Below are 16926 nucleotides of genomic sequence, written 5' to 3'. Positions count from 1 at the left end.
TCTTATCCTATCTGATTTTTCGCTTCATATTCTCTACAGCAGAGTCGGTTTCCCAAGTGCCGCAAGATGTTTATCGGGCCCCAGAATACTTGCCCAATTGGTTCGAGATCGTAGGAAATAGTAGTGATTTGACTCCCAGGGAAAAGGGAGTAGCCTGAGGGTGCAACAACATGGGATAGCACGGAATTCCAGTGTGGTAAACCAGATGTAACCGGAACTATTCCTCTTAGAGTGTAAACAGTGGCGTTGCCTCATTGCTTGGACTCAACTGCTGGCACCGAATGCTGCCTGCTGGCCCCTTGCCTAGCACTAGACCTGGGGAGGCTTCTTTCCCGTGACTTGGTGCCAATCTCGCGCGTGGTTGCCTAATACAACGGCTGCTGGATTCAAACAACCTAAGTCAATAGGGGTGAAATTTGTCAAGCGCGAGATGAAGCTGATCTTTTAAAACCGTCGACAGGCCTCGGGACTTCGCCCCGTCTCAGTCTACACCTTCATTGTCCTGCCCTCAATCAACTGCACTTGTGGAGTCAGTCGGACAAAACACACCTTACCCACGTCTACCTTATCCACCCACACCTCGGCTCAATCCGAGCCCTGAAACTCCAACCTCACGATGCCGCCAAAGAAGGCTAAAAAACGGCCCCCACCGGCCCCACCATTGCATGGCTGTACGATCGCTCTCAGTGGCAGTTTTGGCATGGCCCAGGGAGTCATTGAAGAGACTTACCTCGAGCCCCTTGGTGCTTCATTGGCCAAGAGCGTCAATGCAAACACCTCTCACCTAGTCACTACAGAGGCGGACTTCAACAAGCCTTCTGCGAAGGTGAAGGCCGCCAAAACCAATGGAGTTTCAATTATCAACCTCAATTGGTTGGAGGATTGCTTAGCACAGTCGAGCAGGTTGAACGAACGGGACTATGGCTTTGATGTACCTGATGATGATGCCGGTGCCGCACCTGCCACTAACGCCCAACCACAATTGCAGCCCGGCAAGACTAATGGCTCTCGCAAGCGACCTGTCACATCTGCCGACACGGGAGCGAGCGACGAAGAGTCTCAGCCGCAGCCCAAGAAGAAGGCTAAGGCAGATTCACAGACCGAGTCCAAAATTCCGGAGATTGGTGCTGCCCAGATCGCTCAAAAGGGCACCTTGATTCCATTGGATGAGGCCTGTCCACTGACTCACTACGCGGTTTATACCGATGGGGCTGGCATTATCTACGACGCCTCTTTGAACCAAACCAACGCCGGACAAAATAATAACAAATTCTACCGAGTCCAGCTTCTGCACAATGGCGGCGATTACAAAACGTGGACCCGCTGGGGACGCGTGGGAGAACGCGGTCAGACGGCTACATTGGTAAGTCGCTTTGGTCTCGTTTTCAACTTGCAGCTATCACTTGTACGTCAGAAGTACTTACTAGACTGTTTTGCAGGGTGGTGGCTGTCTGGATGATGCTATGAAGAATTTCCTCAAGAAATTCAAGAATAAGTCCGGTTTATCCTGGACTGACCGAGGAGCAAGCCCTAAGGCGGGCAAATACACTTTCGTTGAGCGATCCTATGACCCTGACTCTGAAGAGGAGGACGGGGATGAGGACTCAAACAATGTGAAGACTGAGGATGACCTGGAGGTACCCCAGTCAAAGCTTACCCCTGCAGTCCAAGAACTGATGGAACTCATCTTTGACCCGCAGTATTTCGCTGCTACGATGAGTGATCTCAACTACGATGCAAAGAAGCTCCCACTCGGCAAGCTGAGCAAAACCACCATTACTCGGGGTTATCAAACCTTGAAAGACCTCTCGGCGCTCCTGGATAACTCAAATCTAGCTCAGACTCAGTATGGAACCTCGTGGCCAGAGGCAACTGAGATGTTATCCAATACCTACTTCTCTCTGATTCCGCATGCGTCAGTAGCCTCCCCCTTGCGAGAGTCCCCCTTTTTTAGTCAATATGCTGAAGAGAAATGCTGACTTGGACTGCTGCAGTTTCGGCCGCAGTAGACCTCCTGTCATTCGAGACCATACGTTGCTCAAGAGAGAAGCAGAGCTTCTCGACAGTTTGAGTGATCTCAAGGATGCAGCTGGCATCATGAATGTCAAAAAGGATGTTGAAAGACTTCACACGCTCGATCGGCAGTTCCAAGGCTTGGGTCTCGATGAGATGACGCCACTCAAGAGTGACAGCGCCGAGTTCCGTGAGCTGAAGAACTATCTGACGGAAACTCGAGGGCAGACACACTGTGTCAATTATCAGATATCTCAGATCTTCCGAATTGAGAGACAAGGGGAGAAAGACCGTTTCGAAAGCCAGTTCGCAGGACCTCCGAAAGACCGAAGACTCCTATGGCATGGAAGCAGAGCCACCAATTTCGGTGGCATCCTCAGTCAAGGGTTGAGAATAGCGCCCCCGGAAGCCCCGGCGACCGGCTACATGTTCGGAAAGGGTATTTATTTGGCTGACATGAGTTCAAAGTCGGCAAACTATTGCTACTCCTACATTACCGGTGGCCACGCATTGCTTCTTCTATGTGAAGCCGAACTCGGTAATCCCTTGCAAATTCTCACCAATGCCTCGTACAAGTTAGTACAGATCCACGTCTCTCCACGCAACCCAGCTAACCATTGCACTATAGCGCGGACGCGAATGCCAAGGCGAAAGGAATGCTGTCCACCTGGGGTCAAGGTATCACAGGACCTAGCCTGTGGAAAGACGCCGAATGTGTCCATCCGTCTCTGAAAGGCGTGAAGATGGTGGGTTTATTTCCAAAGCCCCTACATCTGCAGCTACGAGTGCTAATGGCCGTTTTAAAAGCCGGACGTAACTGTGAAGCCCGGAAATACCGAGGTCCACAACGCATACCTCCAATACAACGAGTACATTGCCTATAATGTCCAGCAGGTGCGACTCAGATACCTACTTCGAGTCAAAATGTAGGTATTTTCCGCAGCAATAGGAGCTTTTCGACGATTTCATGATGATTTGCCAAGGGCGATGTTAAGGGTTCAAGGTTGAGGGTTTGTGGACTCGGACCAAAATGGCTGTGCTTTGAAGAGAATTTGATCTCTGTAAGACAAAATGGGTAGCGATCGCCGATTACGGCAACTTGTCGCCAAAGATGGACTGTAACTAAACTACTACTGCTTATTGCTAGGTCGGAAAAATCTAATGAAGCTATAGATAATTAGGGTATCTATGAAGGTTTCTGAACATGAACTCCTGTATGAAAGAAGTGGGCTTGGCAAGTATATCAAGTAGATTCTGCTACGTGCTACCAAAGCTGATATGATACCTGGCTGTCCAGGGAGTCAAGGATTGTCTCGTAAGTCGTCGCCACGAGTACTCCTGTACAATGCCAGCCCGCTTGTCCTCGTTTAACAATGTTGAAATGTTAAGCCAATCACAAGATTTAAACCGTGTCTCGCATTAGGGACCACGACCGAGTTGAACTTGGCCTTGGGGGAAGATTACTCTGCGTCCGGAATCGGAGGCTGGCTATATAACAGTTGCCTCTACAGAAGCGAGGGTCTCGGTCTTTTCAAAAGAGAAGTCAGTTGCGCCTACGTCTTCCAGAAATCGCAATCAAACTAAAAGACCTGCCTCCGGTGATAACCAACATAGAGCCCTCGAAGTTGTTCACCGTCGACAACCGCAGTGATGGTCAGCAGCTCTCCCACAGTCGCTGGCTGCACAGTCACGAAAAGTGCCGACAACATATCCGAATCGATTTGCCCCGGAGCAGGAAAGTTGTTCTGCACAGCCGACAGATCACCAGAAGCCATCTACCCGTCCGGATACTCGGCCAGAGGCGGGCAAATGTTGGCAGTGACGAAATTGCCACCAAACGCGAAGAAGGGGCCACCCGTGCCATCCAGACTAAACCCCATGAGGGTGAGGCCATGCTCAGCCCGAGACGGTCGGACGAGAAGGTTGAGTAGCTGTGGGACATGGCCTGGTCCACGTAGCGGTAGTTGTACTTGTAGCAGGGGTGGTCCCAGTAGCCGCGATCGAAGGCGACGCCGTGGGTGAAGATTTGCAATTTTTGGCCGGCGTCGAGCTCGCAGTAGGTTGCCAGGATGTTGTGGATTGCCGGACACTATCATGTTCTATAAAGGCCAGAGTCAGTCTGTGTGGTCTTGTGGTCTTGTTTCTTGTTTCAATGGATATACTTACACCTCGCGTTATGCTCTCGACAAAGTTGCCCTCGGGTTGGGTGACATGCAAGAAATTTGTGACCTCGATGTTTCTTGCTGGGGCTTCGCGAGCGAATTCTGCGTTGGCCTCAGTAATTTATACGAGAATTGTGAGGTTCTGGCAGTGACGAGCCGAGCTGATGGCCGAGAGGCCGGGTACGAGGAGGGTTAGACTTACACGAGCCGTTGTTGCTTACGTCTTTGGTCAAGTAGGACTAGGTCTGGGCTGCTGTGTTCACTTGTGTATGGTTCAACTCGTATGATTCATGGGAGACTTTGTTTCACGTTTATACAGTCGGAAATCACTCATTCCCATCTTGCTCATCCCGTCGCCGGCGTTCCCAGAGCCGGGCCCCTGATCAATATTCCAAATATTCTGCGGTCAGGCCAACAATCTTGGGCGAAGCCAACAACTAAATCGACTTGGTTCAAAGACGGACTGAGACCCCCGGGGTTTTCGATGGCCATAGCTACTAATCCGCCTGAGTGAAGCTCAATGATCACAATGCAGAACGATGTCGACGAACCCGCTGATATGATGCGGTGGCTGCGAAGGATCCTGTCACCAACGAAGAAGGCGCCGGGTCTGCTCATAACGCTAGCCGGCTAGTCTTGCCGGTCCGGACTTGGAGGATGAAGAATTGATACAGATCGCTTTCGGATTAAGTGGTGCTGAAAAATTTGAGGGTCGAGACAGCCCTCAGCCGACATGCGAGACATATCGCATCGTGTCATTCACAAGAACCTATATCAATAGGCGTATACCGCGTGCTTACAGACCAAATGCGATATAACTCGTAAAGTACCAGCGGATAGCAGAGGAAACGGCGTGCCTGCGTATAAAAGCCAGGTTGTGTTTGTCTACTGCACTGGAATGTCAAACTATCCCACATTATTCCACCCTTGGTGCACCGTTTATTCTGTCATCTACTTGTCGCCAAGGGAAGTACTTGAGTGTAAGTAGGTTGTGAAGCAAGTCAGATTGGGCCCAGCTCCTGGGTCGGTCACATGGCTTACAGTAGAGTGCGGTGTAGCTGCAAGTCTGACATCTCATGCATGTAGTTATCAGGCTACACTGCTTTTCTCACCGAAGGGTATCTACACATTGCCAAGCCATTGCTAACTAAAGCATCGATTTGTAATTGACTTTGTCTCTGCTCAGTACAGACTTGCGGAACTAAAGCATAAAACATATTGAGATATTGGGCCCTGTTATTATGGATAAACGTAAAACCTTGAATAAACCAATAACGATGGTCCTAGCAAAGGTTGAGGGGTGGATGGCATCCAAATATATCGGAGTGGGCTTGCTTATGTCTTCTTAGGATGAACTAAGTAGCAGTTCACGTAGGGCTGCGGCACATGCTCCATGACGCTAAAAATATCAACATTTCTTAATGAAGTACACAGTACACAGGTTCTCCTGGGCGTGGTAGAATGGAGGCCCCGAACCGCATTAACAACCAATTTGAATGCACCCCCATTTTTAACTGCAATCTTTAGGAAACGTTAAGACGCGACTGCTCTTTAACAGGCGATAATTCCACAACTACTTACAAAATAACTAACCCACCGGAACCTGATCCTGTTGGTTTAGGCAGCGTATCGAACGAGTTATGGTTTTTAGTCCGCAGCACAAGTACTTCAGAGTTCAGCGGCCGCGCTGCAGAATGAACCCTTCAATCCTCTTGTACTAACTTACCAAGACTAAATCGCATCGTAATACTACCATCGACTAATAGAAGCTTACGAGGGAATAAGGAGGTTACCGTGAAGTAGATTCTGTATGAAGAACTCTATTGGGGGGCTTCTAGTAAAGTTTTCAGTGCCGATTGCGCTAGGTAAATACTAAATGCTGAATAGGCCTACGCTATTAGGCCTACACTGGATCGACGACTGCATTAAGCGTTATCTAGACGTATATACTAAGATCCGTAACAATAATATTACTCTAGCCGTTCTTAGTCTCTATATTGACGACGGGCAGTGAAACCACCCGCAGGTTTAAGGTGTAAGATGATGGCAACGAATAACAAGATCCTCAACAAGACCTTACTATCCGGGAGGTGGAAAGAAATAACAAGATCAAGAGCTCCTTGCCCTGATCGGAACGACAAGTACCTCAACAGGTACTAACAACTATAGCCTCAGCAGGCTGGGGAAGAAAAGGAACCTCAACAGGTCCTTGAACAATCACCTCAACAGGTGAAAGGTGGGAACAATGGCCTCAGCAGGCACAATCAGATCTATAGGGGCAACAAAAGTACCTCAACAGGTACGTCAGACATTGAATACCTGTCCAAGTCAAGAGAAATTGGTTCAGATTACTGTGGAAAAGGCCGCTTGAATTCCTATCTTTTTCTCAAGAGAGTGACTATGTATATAAGGTCTTAAATACCCTTCAAGAACGCGCTTACATAACTCGTCTGAAACCGGAAAAAAAGAAAACGAGCACCCAAAAACCCTAACCCCACGTCAATATATTCCTATTCTATTCTATTTTAGCTTAGAAACTGATATGCTTGACTGAAAACCCTGGACACTATATAGACCTGAGTCCTTGCACAAAGAAAACTGATATACTTCATCTAGGAGCACTGTGGGATCGCTCTGGTACTAGCAGTCCCGGCTACATACAACGGTGAAGAAGAGAAGCAACACCTTGTGTTCAAAGAAACCGCTCCTAAAAAGTGGGCTCGTACGAGCCTGGCGAACAGGTTGGGATGTTGGTTAAGCGTATTTTGCATATTAAAATTGAATGAAGTTATAGCGTTGCTTACGGAGATCTCTTCAAAATGGGGGTGCATTCCAAATGGCGGTCCTTGAGAATACCGTGTCAATCACGTCTGGTCCAATGTTGCAGAGTTTGGAGGAATATCGTCTCATCATTCAGGCAGTAGCCTGATGTTGGCAAAGCTTGGGAATGTGACAAGACAAGGGACGGTGACGCAATACTGGAAGTTATGGCGTATGGCGGGGCAGCTCGGAACGGACCACATTTTGAGGTCACAAACTACCATCGTACGTCAAGCACCAAAAAGTTAAGCACGGGTGAGGTTGCATTGGATTGGAAATTTGGTATCAGCATTTAGGGCTGCACAAGATTTGAGCCTCATGGCAACTTCGAGGTTGGAGTAGATCTTCAAGATAACGTGCCTTCCTGGTCCATGCATGGGGTGCCGCTGTCTAACTTCGACCCTTGTCCTGCAGGGGAAGTGTATTTATAGGGAGGGCGGGCTGTAGTTGCGTGATTGCTCATCAACCCAGAGAAGGAAGACGATGGAATCGTCATGGCTGATGACAAAAGCACGCCCCTTTCGTCCCAAGTCGTACTGAGGGCGAGGAATGCTTACTTCATCTACTACTCAGATTTTACCGCCCGGAACAACACTTCGAAAGCCATGGCTAGACACGTACGGCGCTTCTTTAATTTCGATCCCTCTCGGTCAGAAACCTACGCAGCTCCTTGAAATAAGACCCCACTCAGGTAGGAAGTTGGTGACTTGAGGGACCAACCCCACCAGCAAACATCCCACCACAAGCATCCGCTTACACGAGAGACGGCGTAGATAGAATTTCGACGGGTACTTGCGGTGTTCAAATCATTTGACGGGACAACGAGACAGCCCGTCCTGAATTTTGCCAAGCTCGATATTTCTTCCTCAACTCGCAACCGTCACCGCAACTTTGCGCAACATTGTCAGAATGACTGTCCCAGCTGAGCACCCTCTTCAGACCCCGCCACGGGCACCTTCTCCCCTTTACGGGTTTGGCACCCTGGCCGTTCATGCTGGCGCGCCTCACGATCCTACAACCGGTGCCGTCATTGAACCCATCTCGCTCTCTACAACATTCGCGCAGCATGGTGTCGGTAAGCCCGTGGGCGCATACGAGTACTCCCGAAGCGCAAACCCCAACCGCGACAACTTCGAGCAGGCCGTCGCCGCCCTCGAGCATGCCAAACACGCTCTCGCCTTTGCCAGCGGCAGCGCGGCCACGGCCACTATTCTCCAGAGTTTGGCCTCCGGGTCGCATGTCATCAGCGTAAGCGATGTCTACGGCGGCACTCACCGATACTTCACACAGGTTGCAAAGGCGCATGGAGTGAAGGTTACCTTCACGCCCCAGATCGAGGTCGACATCGCCGAACACATCACCGATAGCACGAAATTGGTCTGGATTGAGTCTCCTAGCAATCCTACATTACGATTGGTGGACATTCGCGCGGTCGCGACGGCGGCGCATGCCAGGGGGGTCTTGGTGGTCGTGGACAACACATTCCTCAGTCCCTATATACAGAACCCGTTGGATCACGGCGCCGACATCGTCGTCCACAGCGTCACAAAATACATCAACGGACACTCAGACGTCGTCATGGGCTTGGCCGCATTTAACTCGGAGGATCTTAAGGCACGACTGTCCTTCCTGCAGAACGCCGGCGGAGCTGTTCCCTCCGCCTTTGACAGTTGGCTGGCGCACAGAGGTGTCAAGACGCTGCATTTGAGAGTCCGGCAATCAAGCAACAATGCACTGGCGGTCGCAAAAGCGCTGGAGACCAGCCCTTACGTCGTCGCTGTCAACTATCCCGGACTGGACTCCCACCCCCACCGCCACATTGCCATCAAGCAGCACCGCGAAGGCATGGGCGGCGGTATGCTCTCGTTCCGCATTAAAGGCGGCCGCATAGCAGCCGAGAGGTTCTGCCAGCTCACCAAGATCTACACCCTGGCCGAGAGTTTAGGCGGCATCGAGAGTCTGGTCGAACTGCCCAGCGGCATGACGCACGCAGGCATTCCAAAGGACCAGCGAGAAGCAGTCGGTGTTTTTGACGACCTAGTTCGGATCAGCAGCGGTATTGAGGAGGCTGAAGATCTAGTGCGGGATGTAGAGCAGGCTTTGGCCAGGGCCGTCTCCGAGATATCTTCAAACGGCGTCAACGGGTATTCGGGAAACTAGAAAAGGATGCATTTGTGTAAAGGCGTGGTTGGACATGCGCTTTGGGTCACACTATAGGAGGACCAGCTCGTGGACCAGTCCTTTGATAGAATATTGGGTTCTTTCGTTACGTACCGGCATACATGACCAAATTTACTCAGCCTGCGTCGCGTTGTGTCAACTTCTATTCAAATGGTGTCGCTCAAAGGTAGGCTACGCTAGCTTGTCACCCTTTGGTAGCTGTTCTCCCGGCGCCCCTGAGCAGTATCCATCATGTGAATCTGTATGGAAAAACAGCTAAACGAGCACATTTTGGACTTTGTTCAAATCCAGGCTGGACAGAATTTCAAATCAAGTGAGGTGGCGCGCCGTGGGGTGTATTAGCCAGGGGTCCTATTTCGACGAGGACAAGGAAAACCTATTCATACCACAACGCAACTTTTTACACCGCTTACTACGTTATTTATACGAATAAGATGGTCTGGTCTGTTGATGACTAAAACAACCAGCTCGTGACCCGGTCATAGCCGGTTTCTCAGGGTAAGAAAGAATGGCTGTTTCGTTTTTTTCAACCCTCGGGAAACCAGTCCGAGGGTCGAAGAATTATGAAAAGTGGTCAACATTACGTAGTAGTCTACAAGTATGGCAATTCCCTCGATAGACCACTCCTGGCCTTCTTACCCCTGGACGAACTGTACGTATGTGCGCGTTGTCGAGATATGGGTAGTAGGAATGCTCTTACTTAACTCTTAAGTAGCTCAGTAAGTAGACACGATTGGCTTTCAACATGGTGGACAGATGTGAGACGATGATGCTCTTTCTTTCCAGGTAGTTCTTCGATTCTCATACGGGAGGCATTTTCATGGTGAGTGCCATGACCTGAAAACATTCGGCACGTCAGATACGGATTGCCCACCAGACAGGAAGAGGCGACGAACATGTATCTACCAGTGGAATCTTGCACCTTGAGTGAAGAGAAAGTTGCAGAGTTGCAGGATTGTCGGTACAACGTATATTTAGCAAGGTGGTTACTGGTGAGCATCCATATATAGAGGTATACTGAGGGCACTATTGAGCAACTCGGTGGCAATGCCTAGAATCCGTGGCATGTGTGCAATTACGGACTGGAACACTTGCCTCAACTCGGTTTCCGACCTTCCAGATACTCAGTCATCCGTGTGACTCTTCCCCAGTCTGTACCCTCGAGAGTCTTCTTCATGTCATCCTCGTGAAATGCACGTCGATTGTGCCACTTTCCATTGCCGCCTCCTCCGGACCCAGCTACTAGCTCGTGAGCCACGGTGAATGCTGAGAACCCAAGATCTACGGTCCTCCAGCACCCTCTCCCTTCAACGTAGGCTAACCATCTTCGTTAGTACCATGTAACTCCAAACCCCTATAGAAACAAGCAACATACCTTCAAAGCGTCCACAACACAGGCCGTTCTCGTTAAGAAAGGACAATCCTTATCCGAGCGGTGGAAGTCCTTGCAAAACCGGCAGCGGCAAGGGCAGTCCTGAACTAGGTGGATGCCCTTGCAGTAGTTGCACCGTGAGCCGTACCACTTCTGGATGATGCAATTCGTCATGGCGTGTCCCAGGCTGCCACAACAAGCACATCGCGCAGCGCAGTGGGTGGCGCGGTGTCGGTGCTTTCCCTGGCACATGGTACAGGCGACCTTGCAGTGATGAAGGAGATGGTAGGGGAATTTGGTGCAGCTACAGATATAGTCCTTGTATTTGCATGCCAGGAAGTGGTGGTCGGCGCCGCAGGCGCGGCAGGACCATTCACAGGGCCTGGCGTGGTAGTCGAGGCAGTTCTCGCATTTGGTGGTGTTAGATGTGGATTTCTTGCGACTGTTGTCTCGGAGCGTTTGCGCGGTGTTGGGCTGGCCAGGCTGGGTCTTGGTAGAGTCCTTTGCTGCACCTGCTTCGCGTTTCTCAACGTTACGCCCATCCGGGTCAGGCTCGAATCTGAGGCTCGTGGTCGGTAGACTAGAGCCTGTGTCCGTATCGGCTTGCATTTCGCTGGCTTCGGAAGACCCGTCAAGGTGTTGCTTCTCTGCGATTGATGCTGAGCCTTGTTTGAGTATAGCAACGGCCGTGGCAGCTTCCTCGGCGAGGAATGCAGTGGCTACCTTAGGACCCATGATTGAGGGTGAGAATTCCATCTCGAATAATGAGTTTATCAAGAGTTGTGACGATCCCATGGGGGTTTGTGAGATTGATTAACTTATTGCCTGATTGTGAAAACTGGACGGGAATTTGATTTTGTAGGAGAAAGGAAGGTGTGAGGGTCGGTGGCATGGACCATGAGGAGTGACAACGAGATTGCGGTTCTATTTCCTAGAATTGCTGGCAAGTGCAGTCCAGGTATGGTGTGGTATTGGGAGGCAGAAGCTGCAAGATGAAGTCGACCAAATGAGCTTATTGGCCTTGCATTAAAAATATTGTTGCGGACAAGCAACAAAAGCAAGAACAAGGGCCATGACACGAGGATGACGACCCGTGATCTCAAAGCCTTCATTTCTCTGGCAGGTGTGATCGGGGTCGTGGGTAGAAGCAGAACACCCTCAGCTACATGATTGATGAAAATCATTAGTACACATGGATTTTTGTGGACTGTGTGTGCCTGCCTGACCTACAATCAAGTTGACGCTTTCATAATTGTGCGATGGCTGTACGCAAGTGACAACTACGTCCCAGTAGTGTTCAAGCCTACTACTAGCCCTAGGTTAGGGAAGTGGCGATGCTTCATTGGCCATCAGCATATATGCACTGTACAGGCTCACCTCAAAAGGTTTGTATAACATCCGTACCAAGCTTCCATAACGGAAAACCACAAGAATGGGACTCCGAAAAAGTCGAAGTCCCTTCCATGCCAATTGGACGGGGTCTGATCAGTTACCATCGTCACTGTCGTCATCGCTGTCTTCATCGCTACCGGCATCCCCACTGTCCACATCTGTACTCAATGTTAGTTCGCGAGTTTCAATAGCATCGGCCGTCGTGCTCGACAAAGAATGAAGCTGAGATTGGGAGACGGCCACTCACCCGTGCCATCATTACCACTAGACTGCTGGTTGTCTTCTGGAGGCCACGTAATGTCTAGACTTTCCTTGAAGTCCTTACAGGCACCGGCGAAATCTTTTCCAGCCCATTTGCGAACTGCTCTAGTGGGGTGTTGATCATTAAAAAGGACAGATACAGTGGGAGAGACGTGAAGGGGACCTTGTTGTGATACATTGGATATCTGCATGTCTGTGAGGTTGAGGCGGAGTCTGAATAGCTGATCGAAGAACTTGGACCACAAATCCACTTTGGTTTGAGCCAGCGTGGGATCCGTCTGCAGGAGGCTGAGCCTGTGGAAGCTGACGGCACGGAGGGTTTTCTGGAACTTCCGAAGCACCGCAAGGAGCATCTGTGGTTCCACCTTAACCATTCCGATATCGAGCTTCTCAAGCTTGGGGAACTCGACAGGTTGGGGCGACTCCAACAGTGACACCGCTGGGCGATTACTGGAGGTCGAGAGGGCGGGGGTTTTCGACAGCCAGAGCAAGAAATCTTTGGCATCATCTTGATTGTACCCCCGGAAGTTGATGCGAAAATGCTCTAGTTGTTGGCCTTTGGCGAGGAACTTCCGCAGCAGGAAGCTGTAACATGGGACCAGGGCGTTGTCACCGTCGACATAGGCGGCAGGTAGTTGGGAATTCGGTTCCAGAAACAGTGTCCTGAGGCTGCTCAGTACTGGCTCAATGACGGACTCGGAATAACGGGGGATGTTGAATGCATGATCTGCGAGGCCGCAGTGTCGCAGGTTCACCTCCAGTCTCTTGGGACGCGAGGAGGACGCGCCCAACGATCGAAGGAGGGCCGAAAACACATGGCTCAAATAAACAAGGTGGTCCGGCGTAAGAGAGCCAAAGTGGCGACCAGGCCATTCAAGGCTTGCCCTTGCCCCCGTCTCCCGCATGAACTTTCTGGCTCCAAAGCTTGTCCATTCACCATCAGGGCCCTCCCGATTGCGGCTCCGTGAGTTGAAGTCACGGATCTCAACAGTTTCGAGGCTGGGTAAATTGCCGAAGGCTTCTGCAAGCATTACCACATCTTGGCCGGTGCTGATGAGGCTGAGATGATCAGCACATTCGGAGCGGAAGCAATTCTGCTCGACAGCCTGGGAGTCGGAGGCTGTCAGGCTGCTTGGAGCCACCATGAAACGGCCAGGGACACGGCTCAACGAAGGTCGCTCCGGGCTGATGATGACGTGGGATAAACACCGGGAGAATTTCGACTTAGAAATATCCACCAGGCCTTGGCTACAGTACGTATTAGTTCCTGTCATGTCGAGTTTTCTGCCTTGGGAAGTTCTTACAGGCTGAATTCGGTGAGCATGAATTGTCTCTTGGTAAAGAACTCCCGCGCAAAGTTCCCAACGAGTGAGGCCTCCATATGTTTACAAACGAGTCGGAGAATGCCGTAGTCTCTGGTTGTCAAGTGATCCGAAATCTGAAAAAGGACCTCCAAAGGCATCTTCAGAAGCCGACTGTCTCGAGCTACTGTTTGGGAGTCCATTGTTGATCAGATGCAGGTGATTGTGAGCAATGGTGCGAAGTAAGTCTCCGAGTGCGAGGAAGTCTTTGGGAATATTTAAAGGCATCAGTCGCGACTTGGCCTGATGGTTACTCACGCGATTCCCATTAGGCAACGACGCCTCTAAACTCGCACCGTCAATTGCATAGAGATTCCACAAGGCGCCATTCACTTGCCGGGGCTGCTTGGACCACTACCTTCTCCAAGATGCCTATGTCATTAGCAAGTCTCTGAGGCTAGTAATGATTTGAAACGCAACCCTCAATAGCAGTCTGACGGAAAATTGGGTGGTTGTGTCTTGCTGACAAACAAGCCCTACTTCATCCTGGAGATGGGTGTCTACTGGAGACGAGGCGTGCTAAGAAGACAACGAAATAGGGGAAAACATGGGATGGCCAGGTCATGTCAATCTACGACACCAGAATAACAGGCTATTCCTGTCATTCCATTCCAACCCTAGGAGAGCCGTTTGTTTCGTTGTCCGCCTGAGTCGCCTGAGTGTCTTGCATGTGGTGGAGATGAGCGGATAGCCGAGGGGCCGTGCCTCCTCCGGCGCGTCTGACCAATAGGGACTGTGTAGAGGTGAATCCTAGCCGCTTGCGTCGATCAAGAGAGCTGGTTTCCCTGAACCCGTTCGTGTACAGGGTACCGTCCGCCATATTGAAAACGCCATATTGGAAACACCTCATTGAATGTACGTAGTAGGAACTGAACCCTTTGCTTGAAATTCAGGCGGAGGCGCTTTTCAAAACGAGTTTACACTTTGCCGCAGACAGTTTTCTGGTTCTCGCCGTACTTCCCACTAACGACCGCTTCTTCGTCGAATTCATGTTGGCTGCTGCCCTCGTATGCCAACCTGATATCCGTGATTTCATCGCCAACTTCCAACCATCTATCGCTCACGGCAGGAACCGGGGACACTTTGCACAGACCCCAGTAAATTGCTGCCGAGATGATGAAACCGCAAAAGAAATTGAGGTTGTAGATATAGGTGGCCGCAACGGGAACTTCACGTCCAACGGCGCCTGCGAATCCTACGACGTTGATCAGGATACCGGCGATGTAGGCAGTGTAAGCCCTCCAGTGGAAACCGAAGCTGTAAAAATATGGCCCCGTCTTCCGGGCGTCGTAAAGTTCCTTGATCTCCAGATAGCCCTTTCGAACGAAGTAGTAGTCGCTGCACATGACCCCAGCAATGGAGCTCAAGAAAACGGAATATGCGCTCAAGTAGGTAGTGAACTGGTTGGCAGAAGTTAACAACGTATATGGGCACATGGCCAAACCGACTGCCGCGCAGATATAACCGCCGCGACGAATATTGAGGAACCGCGGAAAGAGAGCGGTCAGATCTGTCGAAGTATCAGCACGCGACAACGGTTATCACGAACAGAATACAGAGTTGCTTACCTGTACCGGCCGAGACTGAATTTGCTGCAATATTAGTCCCAAGTTGCGCCAGTGCGAATGCAAGCGCGATGACAAAGACACCAAATCGTTGGGCGGATCCACCGTCATCTATAAAATTTTCAAGAAGGTCGAGTGGATCCCAGATAGGCTCGCTCCCGGGATAGATGACCACGGACGAGGAGGAAACGAAAATGCCGATGAAGCTCGTAATGGCGAAACCGATAGGTACAGTAAAAAGTTGAGACCACAAAGCATCGCGAGGTTTGCCGGCGAAACGACTGAAGTCCGGGTCGTTCACGATGAGTGTGGCAAAGTTGGCTATGGACGACATGACGCCTTTGACAAATTCCCATCCGAGTTCACTGCCGCTGATCGTCGCTGGTTGTCGTATGATAGGCCCTACACCGCCAGCCCTGACAACGGCCCATATAAAGAAGGCGATGGCTGCGCAAGGAACAAAGTAACTTTTGACAGTGAACAAGTGCCGAATCTGATGTACGGGGAACCATATGGCCGGCAGGGAGCAGAGCCAGAAGATGAAGAAAGAGACATAATCGGCAGTCGTAGTCCCAGAGTCGACGGCGAAGGCACCGGGTTGGATGGTGTCCCGATCCCAGCTTTTCCATATGGCCCGGATCATCAGGTATACGCAGTGACCCCCTATATAGGCTTGAACACCGTACCAGATACAGGCCATGGCGGCTCGGTTGAAGACCGGCCAGAGAGCCCCGTATATTCCGAAGGAAGCCCGGTTGACCACCGGGAATCCAATGTGATACACGGCTCCTATCCGGCCCGTGAGGCAGATGAAGCACCCAGCGATGGCATATCCGAGCCAGACACAGATCCACGATTGCCACCACGACATTCCGGCAACCACCATGCTGCTACTGATCATGAAGGTATTCAGGTTCATTCTGGAGGAGCGTTGTTAGTTACTATTCAACAAAGCTTCCTCGAGGCCAGCGGTGCGGCTTGTATGGAAGAAAGGGGGCGCGTAAAGCGCAAAGGGCGAAGGGGCCGCCGTCGCTGTATAATTTCAGACGACGACCCCATCCCAACCCAACAAAATGGAAACAGCCGATCCGAGAGCAACTCACGAATCCGAAATCCAAAAGGCGACAAAATTCCAAGGGCCCCATTGTCGTCGCTCGGGCTCAACCGGTTTGAGGTCGTTGTTTGTCAACTGCAAGGGACTATGGTCAGCTCCCGTTGCCTCACATGCAGCTGCACAAGTTCCCCACAACATACCATCAATTGGGCGTTCGTCAATCCTTCCTCGTGGTCAACGGTCAGCTTGTGGGCCAATCGGCTCAGCCAGGAGTTGTGAAGCTCCTCCATGGCAACGGCGTGGAAACCCAAGCAAGTCTGGTGGTACTGGGGGCGTGACCGAAGGGTTCCTATCGACTAAGAGTCGGAGGAACAAAATGAAATGCAGGATTTATGGCAAATGCGCGGTTGGATTGCGTCTGGTCTTGCACGTGAGGCGAATCAGAGAATTAGGCAATGCTGTGCACGGCGTCAGCCCAGAGCTGTTTGCAGACCGAGACGCAGCTGCTGCGGCAAGACATTCAAACTTGACAGGAAGAGATACCATGAGATATATGATATTTAAAGATGAAGAGGAATGTAAATCTCTCTCAAACAACGTAGCTCGCATTGCTCTCTGGGCTGATCAGACCAAGGCTGGGAAGCCATCAGATGAACTACCATGTTTAGATAAAGGTTACTCACCCCCTCCCCCCCACTACATACTATCTCATCCCGTGACAGGGGGCAATGTCTTATCCGAAGCC

General features: G+C 50.8%; 6 protein-coding genes across 6 annotated transcripts; 2 read left to right on the top strand and 4 right to left on the bottom strand.

Annotated features, from left to right (window-relative positions):
- Window positions 1–616: 616 nt before the first annotated feature.
- On the top strand, window positions 617–2943 carry BCR38DRAFT_345895 (poly polymerase catalytic domain-containing protein; the record flags this gene model as incomplete). Its single annotated transcript, XM_040856216.1, has 5 exons — window positions 617–1363; window positions 1440–1915; window positions 1995–2588; window positions 2642–2759; window positions 2821–2943. The coding sequence occupies 5 exons, from the start codon at window positions 617–619 to the stop codon at window positions 2941–2943; spliced, it is 2058 nt and encodes a 685-aa protein (XP_040714068.1).
- Window positions 2944–3788: 845 nt separating this feature from the next.
- Window positions 3789–4793, bottom strand: BCR38DRAFT_486503 (uncharacterized protein; the record flags this gene model as incomplete). Its single annotated transcript, XM_040864037.1, has 4 exons — window positions 3789–3882; window positions 3930–4102; window positions 4180–4277; window positions 4640–4793. 4 exons carry the CDS (start codon window positions 4791–4793, stop codon window positions 3789–3791), a joined length of 519 nt encoding a protein of 172 aa, XP_040714067.1.
- A 2625-nt stretch (window positions 4794–7418) lies between these two features.
- Window positions 7419–9516, top strand: BCR38DRAFT_235461 (putative cystathionine gamma-lyase). Its single transcript, XM_040854350.1, has 2 exons — window positions 7419–7693; window positions 7769–9516. Exon 2 carries the CDS (start codon window positions 7905–7907, stop codon window positions 9153–9155), a length of 1251 nt encoding a protein of 416 aa, XP_040714066.1. The 5' UTR covers window positions 7419–7693; window positions 7769–7904; the 3' UTR covers window positions 9156–9516.
- Window positions 9517–10316: 800 nt separating this feature from the next.
- BCR38DRAFT_235548 (uncharacterized protein) lies at window positions 10317–11659 on the bottom strand. Its single transcript, XM_040854352.1, has 2 exons — window positions 10552–11659; window positions 10317–10493 (listed from the first exon to the last, which is right to left on the bottom strand). The coding sequence occupies exons 1-2, from the start codon at window positions 11341–11343 to the stop codon at window positions 10458–10460; spliced, it is 828 nt and encodes a 275-aa protein (XP_040714065.1). The 5' UTR covers window positions 11344–11659; the 3' UTR covers window positions 10317–10457.
- A 374-nt stretch (window positions 11660–12033) lies between these two features.
- Window positions 12034–13705, bottom strand: BCR38DRAFT_410668 (uncharacterized protein; the record flags this gene model as incomplete). The annotated part of the gene is made up of 3 exons (XM_040858489.1): window positions 12034–12098; window positions 12188–13449; window positions 13506–13705. The coding sequence occupies 3 exons, from the start codon at window positions 13703–13705 to the stop codon at window positions 12034–12036; spliced, it is 1527 nt and encodes a 508-aa protein (XP_040714064.1).
- Window positions 13706–14092: 387 nt separating this feature from the next.
- On the bottom strand, window positions 14093–16269 carry BCR38DRAFT_235506 (permease for cytosine/purines, uracil, thiamine, allantoin-domain-containing protein). Its single transcript, XM_040854351.1, has 2 exons — window positions 15131–16269; window positions 14093–15072 (listed from the first exon to the last, which is right to left on the bottom strand). Exons 1-2 carry the CDS (start codon window positions 16044–16046, stop codon window positions 14480–14482), a joined length of 1509 nt encoding a protein of 502 aa, XP_040714063.1. The 5' UTR covers window positions 16047–16269; the 3' UTR covers window positions 14093–14479.
- Between the last annotated feature and the right edge of the window lie 657 nt (window positions 16270–16926).

Source organism: Pseudomassariella vexata (genome assembly GCF_002105095.1).
Source record: "Pseudomassariella vexata strain CBS 129021 chromosome Unknown BCR38scaffold_9, whole genome shotgun sequence".
Classification (NCBI taxonomy): Eukaryota; Fungi; Ascomycota; class Sordariomycetes; order Amphisphaeriales; family Pseudomassariaceae; genus Pseudomassariella; species Pseudomassariella vexata.
The sequence above is the reverse complement of the archived record's forward strand: the minus strand, read 5'-3'. Positions and strand labels throughout refer to the sequence as shown.